Consider the following 8650-nt stretch of genomic DNA (forward strand, 5'->3'; position numbering starts at 1 on the left):
TTCTAACGGTGTGATGTTTGCAGTGCGTGTGGCTGTGACTGCAGCACCATGAGCCTCAGAAAAGATATAAACAGTACTTTGGGATTTCCTCCATCAAATTCCCTTTGTGAGGCAGGTGAGACGATAAAGACTAAAGGCAGGACACCTTGCTCTGCAAAAATCACTTTGCAATCCATAATACAATGAAAGCGTCCATCTCCAACAGCAGATTCCTGTCAATTCCTGTTTAACTTTTCAGTAGGCTCTCATGTACACATCTGCTTCCCAGCTCCGGCATTTCCTGTTGGAGACACAAGCCCCAAATCTAGCAGATAAAACTGATTTTAAGGGGAACCATCCGTCATATGACTCCTTCATCTCATGGCATTCCCGTATCCTTTGCGGAAGAGATCCAATGATGCAAACTCGTGGTACAGCATCAGAAGGGCTCCGAGGAAAGGGAGAGTAAATTGGCTTCTCTTTCTTGGGGCTCAGCTGTTCTGCACAATCATTAGGAGAGGAACAAGCAGGAAACTGGGATTATCCATCAAAAAGATACCCCAGATAAAATTAACCTGGAAAAGCCAAAAGACCTTGGTCATCAGGATGTTCTTTAACCAAAAGGGAGAAGGAATGTCAAGAGAGAATTTGGCTGTCTTGGAAGTGATCACCATTATGTAGCTTTAAGTCCTCAGTCTACAAATGAATTGCTCCGGATTTACCCGGAGTAACTGAGCTCATTTCCCTTTTATAGCTGATAAAAGCCCAATTGTCTGGAACTCCAGCAGGCCAATTGTAAAAGCAGCATGTGGCAAAGTCTGATGAGTCACCAGCTCATTTGATCAGCAGCCAGTAACAACAAACCCTTCACATCTCCTTGGGCCAGCCCAGGAGAGCTCTGACTTCACATCCCCGAGTGAACAAATACGAAGGTTGGAGACTGACCTGCCTCCTCCTCTTCCCTTTCCTCCTCCTCCTCATCCCTGCCTTGTGCCAGTGCTGTGGCACTCAAAACGGTGGTTACTCAGGAGCTGTGGCTTTTGCCTCACAACACTCCACAGTGCTTCCGACCATGGAGCAGGAATGTGATTTTCCTCTGAAGATCGGCAGCAAGTGGTTCCCCATGAACTGGAAAGATGGAGCAGCTCAGTCCTTGCAGATTCCTCGCAGAGGGAGCGAGGGATGACCCCGCAGCAGGGAAGTTAAAACTGCTAATATTGTTTGGCAGCGCTTCACAAGATCAAATCACCACTTGGTTTTCCAGCAGAGCACTTCCAAGAAATCCCACTGGCAATGAAAGTTCCTAGGTAGACAAAAATATCTGATGTCCAGACTGTAGAGCAGCCACAGCAGAAAGCAGTGTTTAAAGAGAAGCAGCTCTGGGGATTCTGCTCGGGAATGTCCTGTACTGGCCATCAGCATGAATCAGGCACCAGGTTTAGCATCCTCCCCAGTCATGAGTGTGGCTTCAGCTTTCTGCAGGATTTGCCGCCTCTGAGCTCCTGCCAAGGTGATCACAGGGATCTCATCCGGTTTCCAGCGCTCCCAGGTGACTTTGCTCCCCGCCAGCTTCCCTGGGTGGGTACCCAGCAGGTGGCATCCACGTCCAACACTTGTGCTGGAGCCTCACCTTTCTGAGGGCTTCTCTTCTGTTTTATTGATCCCAGGATCTGTTTCATCTGCTTCTTCATGCCAATTTTTCATTTGAATTTATTTTAAAATTTCACAATGTTAACTGGTTTAGTACTTCTTTAACTATTCTTATTCCTTCCAAGGATAAAGTTCACTCATTATTCCTCTGTGTTCAGTGGCATAGCACGTGAACCTTTACTTAAGGATCATCAGAAAATAGATTTACCAAAAAAATTACGAAAAAAATACTTGAAATCTGTCCATTTCACTGGTGAGAAACATGTTTGGTATAGGCTGGGAGAAATCAGGGCACATCACATCTCCATAATGTTTATACTTAGGAAAAATAGGTTTTGTGGGAGGGAACAGAAGTGCTGATTAAGTTCAAGCAGCATTCCCTGACAGCCTCGCTTTCCAGCCCAGTTATTTGTCAAGGAGAGGCACTGGATTCGGGTGTTGCAGTCATCCTCCAACAATGGAAATATTGCAAAATATGTAGCACCACATATTAAGAAGGGATTAGAAGTGGGGAACCACAAGGAGTAGGAAGACAGGAGCAGCCTAAGAGCAGAGCCTCAGGCACTATTGCAGAAACAAGTTTTCTGGAGCAGGATTACAGCCACGTTACAGCCTTTGTTTGCTTGACAAAACCATAGATACAATCCTTGGGTTTCCACAGGTCTGTGCAGATCCTGCCATGCCCCCGACTCCAGGAGCAACCATCAACCCTCACAACTCTGCTAAGTACAAATCAAGATCTCATCTGCCAGTGAGAGTGTGGAGGATTAGGAATTGTTCTCCCTGCTCCTGCAGGCACTGAGGAGATCCACCCAGAACCCAAACTGCTGGGAAGTTTGGAGTTGGAGGTTAAGAGACCCAATGGAAAAAAACCTTCTGCCCAATCTCTATCATGTTCTAAATCTTCTCTTCTCAGGTTTCTAAGGCTTGGATTACACCCAGGAATAGACTGGTGCTTATTAATTAATTCCTTCGAGGCTGTTCAGAGTCATATTTAACGAGAGTCCTATTCTGGGTTTGTTGGTGCAGCGTTGCCATAAGGATGATGAGCAGGAACCGGTGTGGTGGATTACTGACTCTAGCCCATGGTGTGCCTAATCCAGCCTTGGCAGTGCAGATCCATGTGAGGGCTGGATCCTTTGGTATGGAGAGGTACGGAGTTCTTGCCTCCCTGAAGAGGTTCCTCCCGGTCTGAGTCATTAGTGACTGCTTTACATTCTGGAACATGAGGTTTACGTCCCTCCAAAACGTAATGGAAAGGTGGAGAACGCAACCCACAGAACTCTAGACCTCAGTAATTAGACACCCACAAGATTAATTACACCCTGTATGAAAAGAAAAGTGTAAAAAGCCATTGCGAAAGTAACTCTTACCTGGTCTAAACAGCTGCCTTTCAGTGCCTCTGGCCAGGTAACACCTTGATTTTCTAGTGCCTCTTCCTTCAGCAGATCCCGAGCCCATTGCAAGAGAGGACATTGCCGCTGCTCCAGATAAACCTCAGCTCACCTCGCTGCCTGTCATGGACCTGCTGGCACAGAATCCGACCCAGGTCCCAGTTGGTGCTGGGCCTCACATCACAACAAACCCCCCCCCGAAAAGCTGTTGTCTCACAATCTTTTCCTTTACTGTCATTTCTACATTAAAATAAATACTCCCAAACTCCACTCTTTCCTCCTATACATCCTCACTTACTCCAGACATCTCCTGTTTCTCCAGAGTGTCAATCAGTGCAGTGCAGTGACCAGAGGGAGTGTGGACTTCCCTCCACTTCCCTGCCTTTGGCTGACATTGTGGTGGGAGCACATGAGCCATTCCCCAGCCCGTTCCTTTGAATCCCTCTCTATTTCAACTCAGCTTAATTCCAAACCACAAAGATCACTTTACTCTGAGGAAGAGTGTTTGGATTGAAGTCTGTACTGAATCATAAGCCAACATTTAGTTGAATTCTACAAGGACAGGACAGTTTTCTAAAAGGGAGACTGAGAACTCTCTCTTCAAGGGACTTTTGCACACACAGACTTTTTTAACCGAGAATGATTCCCTGTTGGTTTTAAGGGTAAACCCATAAACACAGAAAGAATTCTATTAAGAAACACTCAAAGGTGACCCTTGTTTGCAACAGCCCCACAAATAACCAGTGCTGTGTGCTCCTGTGCTGTGTGTGCAGGCAGCAGCCCCAGAGCAGGAGCCCTCCCTGCCCACCTCTGTACCACTGAACTGGGACAAAGCGTCCACAGGCCAAGAAAACACCAAGGACACGTCCCAGGCTCCTCCTGCTCATGAAATGCACTTTATGGCCCTGCTGAGCCCATTCCTGATGAGTGATGTGCCTGCAGGGACAACACGTTTGAAGGCTGCGAGGACCCCGTGCTTTGTGACCACGTCACCATCACCCTGCTGAGGTGCAAACAGCAATCTCAGACAGATTTCCACGTAGCCAAGTGCTTCAGTTGTGCCCTGGACGCACACAGCCCAGGCACAGCTGTCCCAGCAGAGGGGACAGCTGGGACAGACCCCCTTGCTCTGTGCTGGGGGTGCCCAGGGCTGAGCTAAGCACAAGAACAGCCTGGGGGTAGACACCGGTGAGCAGGACAGTGTCTGCTCTCTCCTCTGCCAACAGTTCAAAGTCTGAATCAGTGAATTTTCTCATTTTCCACTCAAAGGAGGACATGGCAATGGAGCTTTGGACAGAAAGGGACAAATTGGAGTCTACTCCTGCTCCAGGATAATCTAGGATAAAATCCCTGTGGCTTGAAACAGTGCTGTGAACACCCAGAAAGTTGAGGGGAAAAAAAAAAGTATTATTTTTGGCTGAAAGTTTTTATGGCTAATGCAGGAACTCTCTCATTAGTTACTCATTGCCTCAGCAAGTCTCATAAAACAGCCAGCAGAGCCCAGCAAAAACTTCAGTGTTGTGGGAGCTCAGAAATCCAGGAATTGAACGAGGCCTTGAACCCATTTTATGGACTCACTTCCTACTGAACAACCATAAAATATTAAAATTCAGACCCTATAAATAAGGAGAGGAAAGAACTGTGCATTTCCCAGCAGGAGCAGCCTCTCCAGAGACTCTTCCCAAGGTAAGCCCAATGCTACTTGATCCAGAGATGGGTTCCCCTGACTGACAGGTGATTGGAGACAACAAACTCATGTAATGGAGATTAGAGACATAAAACCCCCTCGAATCTGCTCTGAACTGGAAAATGCCCTGCAACAATGGCCTCAGTTTATTCCCTGGTGACCCTGTCCCTGCTGTGAGGGCTCTCCCCGGGGTGTCTGATGGCAGCGGGGATTAACCCCTGCCGGCCCTGAGCAGAGGCTGCAGTGCTGTGACCCTCTCTCCAACAGAGCCAGCTCTGCTCCGAGATGGCGCAGAGACGCAGCCTCGCCGTCCCCTACGGAGCTGTCCTTGCTATTTCCTTCTTGGCGTGTGTGGCCACAGGTAAGCGACGGAAAAAATCCATCCCGGCTTTGTCCAAGCCCCATCATACCAATTATTGAATCTGCCCAGGGCTGGGTGATGTGCCACAACAGCATCTCAGCTTTTAAGTGTTCTGGAGGTCATCCCCAGAGGACTGTCTGAAAATTGGCCTCTGATTTGAGAGTAGCAGAGAAAGAGAATGGGGAAACGTCGGTGTTTTCCAGCATTATTGCAGCAGGGATGATGAAGCCACGGTTTCCAAACCTGCTCTGAGCAGTGAGAAGTGGGATGGGTTTGGCTGCTTGGGAGCACCTTCAGACAGGGACCTTTGGACTCCTTTATATTCCTTTATAAATACCTTAATACCTTTACAATCTGAGCTATATTTTAATTCATTAGTCTATGGCCCAGGCTGCAGTAGTGAGTTTCATCCCATTACAATAATTTAGTTCCCATACTGGTTGTTCATTTATGTCCTGAGGTTCGTACCTTTGACAAACTGCAGCTCTGCAACAGCCAGGATTCAGCTGAGGGGCTGATTCACTCGTTTGCACTCCCAAGGGCATCCTGCTCCAGCTGAAAAATGGAGCATCAAACACTGAGCACGGTGGTGCTGCAGCAGTGATTGGCAGCAGGAGGGTGAAGGGATGGCAATGATCTTTTGCTGGATGTGACATGGTCACTCCTGGCTTCAGACAGGTTGTTGTCACAGGTCAGCTGCAAAAGCTTGCTTTTTATTTTAAATAACTGTGGAGGGAGCTTTGAGGTGAAAGCAGTTTTTTCTTGACTCAAAAACTAACATTCCACCTGAAAATAGCTGTTAGATTGAAACCTGAAAGTCTCATCCCTCCTCCAAGGCTGAGGCCAGGAGAAGCGAGCAGAGCTGCATTTTGGGAAGAGTATGGCTTAGGGTGCTTAAATGTCCTTGTCCTCCTCCTTCTGCAGGTTTGGAGCTGTCTGTAAATAACCACGCTGCTGACTTCACCCTGACCACAGAGCTGGGCCCTGCCATCTCCCTCTCGTGCCTCGTGCACAACAGCAGCCAGGCCGAGGAGCTGCTCTGGTACCGCGGAGATGGGCGGGTGGGTCTGAAAGACGGCAACAAAGTGAACATCAGCAACATCTGCATATCCCCGGTCAACGAGTCCGACAACGGAGTCGCCTTCACGTGCAAGCTGGCGCGGGACACGTCTGTGCAGGTGTCCGTGATCCTGGACATCCAGTGTGAGTGGCCGTGGTGGATTCCTGTGTGGAATGGCTGGGGTGGGATGGAGCTGTGGGCAGAGCAGCTCTCTCTGGGCGGTGTTTTGCACCCTTGTCCGCTGTCTTCACCGAGAAAAAATGCGTTTAGGAGGAGATAACTCACCTGATAAGACACTCCCTTCCCACAGTGGTGCTTATGGCCTGATCTAAGACTCTGATTCTTTTATAGGAGTGGGTGGGCCCATAAGAAAAATACTCCGGATATGTCCCTGCCTCCACCTAGATTATTTCCCAAGGATACAAGTCAGGGCAGAGGAAATATTGGAGCGATAGTCTTTGCCACTGACTGCCCTCCTCATTGCCAAGGATCAGGAAAGGCTGCACTACTGTGATGTGTTAGACCACTGAACAAGGAGCATGAGGGATGTGTGAAGGGAACTTATTTTGTGTTAAATGTGGGCATTCTATGAGGCTGGAGCAAGGTGGGGTCAGTTTCCTCTCCCAAGTAACAACTGAGAAGAGGAAATGGCCTCAAGTTGTGCCAGAGGAGGCTTAGATTGGGTATTAAGGAAAATTCCTTTACTGAAAGGGTCATCAAGTCCTGGCACAGGCTGCCCAGGGCAGCATTGGACCCATCATCCCTGCAGGGATTTAAAAGACATGTAGATGTGTCACATGGGGGCATGGTTTTGTGGTGGCCCTGGCAGTGCTGGGTTAATGGCTGGACTCAGTTTGAGAAGGCTTTTCCAACCTAAATGGTCCTGTGATTCTACGAGCGGCCTTATTAATGACACGCTGAACTGCATTCCTGTGAACAGTTCCTCCCCAGCTGAGTGGAGAGGAGACCCTCCACGTGGAGGAAGAGAAAGATGTTACTCTGACCTGCAACTCCAAATCCAACCCTCAAGCCCAAAGCACCTGGTATAAGGACAACCACAACTTGACCCTGCAGCAAAAGCGTCACGAGCTGTACCAGACCAGTGAGGTCTTTCGGCTCTCCATCAGAAAGGTGCAGAAGTCCGACAACGGGACCTACACCTGCGTGGTGCAATCACCCTTGGGAAAGGGGACAAGGGATTTCCACCTCATAGTTGAAGGTAACAAGGCTGCTGCTGAATAATAACCTTTACAAATAACTCTCTGTTCTCTTTTATAATGACAACAATCCGTTTATATTGCCAAGTGTAAGTGGAGCGTGGTAAATTCCCTGCATGGATTTCTGAGGGCGCAGCAATGGCAAGGAGACCTCTCTGCACCTGTGCCTGGGACCACAGCACCAGGAAAGCCCTCTCCTGCTCTACCTGCTCAAAAGCACTTGCCAGGTGTGACCCAGGGCAGGCTCATCCCACTGCTGCTCTTCCCACATTGACAGGGCACACCTAAGTGTGGTTTAAAGCACCTCAGGTCTTACTTGAAGCGTCTTACTCTGACCACAGGATTCTGTCATGCCCAAGGAGCTGCTTAAGGCAAGAGAAGTTGTGTTCCAGAGATGACTACAGGGGCTGGGTGCTCAGGGCTCAGACAGGTGACACTAAATCACCTCTTTCCAGACCCCTTTCATTTCTGTCCTCCCGGCACAGGGAGGGAAGCAATGTTACCTCTGTCAGTGGTACCGCTGGACAGCCTTATTTCTGAGCATAACAGTGCCTGAGGGATCTTCTTCAGGAACTGATGGTTCGATTCTTCTTCAGTTCATGAAAACACAGGCTCAGCTCCCTTCTCTCCAGGGGAAAACACGTAGATTCAGTCTGCAGACAGCAGAGAGAGCAACAGTTAACTCAGCAGTGACAGCTGTGGGAAAAGAAATGTCTTTCCACAGTCCTGTGAAATGTTCTGTGTTATTTCTCACATATCGAACCTCTTCTTTCCTGACAGATAAAAAAGCTGTTTTTCCCAAGGAGGCTGTTATTGCTGCTATCGTGGTGATTACAATCACAATACTTTTTGGAATTGTGGCTCGAAAAGATAAATTTTTTAAGGTATGGAAAGCTCTAGTTTCATAGGAAAAAATAGTATTGTTTGCTGCAGTGCCCTGTTTTTTTCCTACCTTTTCTATTCTATTTCATAGTGTTGCTTTTCACTGTTAGAAAACTGCTACAAACTACCTCCTGCTTTAGAATTACCAGTAGATAAATCAAGTATTAGATATTTCATGTGGAAGGCATTATGTACTTCCAATATTTGTAACAATACCCCCGAGGTCAGGAAACGTGAAAGATAACAGGACTGTTTTTTTTCTTTTCTTTTCAGTGCTTCAAGAAACCAAGAGAAACAGCTCTGTAAGTATTTGACTGCTTATTCACACTTATTCGAAATGAATTCCTTCTTTAAAATTGTCAGAACCTGAAAAAGTTCACTCAGCATGATAAACCCACCCAGCTCTTGCTCTGGCTGGTG

General features: G+C 47.8%; 1 protein-coding gene across 1 annotated transcript; it reads left to right on the forward strand.

The window, feature by feature from the left end:
- The first annotated feature begins 4995 nt into the window (after positions 1 to 4995).
- TMIGD1 (transmembrane and immunoglobulin domain containing 1) lies at positions 4996 to 8536 on the forward strand. Its single transcript, XM_040082678.1, has 5 exons — positions 4996 to 5071; positions 5996 to 6274; positions 7072 to 7350; positions 8129 to 8232; positions 8504 to 8536. Exons 1-5 carry the CDS (start codon positions 4996 to 4998, stop codon positions 8534 to 8536), a joined length of 771 nt encoding a protein of 256 aa, XP_039938612.1.
- The last annotated feature ends 114 nt before the right edge of the window (positions 8537 to 8650 follow it).

Source organism: Hirundo rustica, chromosome 19 (assembly GCF_015227805.2).
Source record: "Hirundo rustica isolate bHirRus1 chromosome 19, bHirRus1.pri.v3, whole genome shotgun sequence".
NCBI classification, from domain to species: Eukaryota; Metazoa; Chordata; class Aves; order Passeriformes; family Hirundinidae; genus Hirundo; species Hirundo rustica.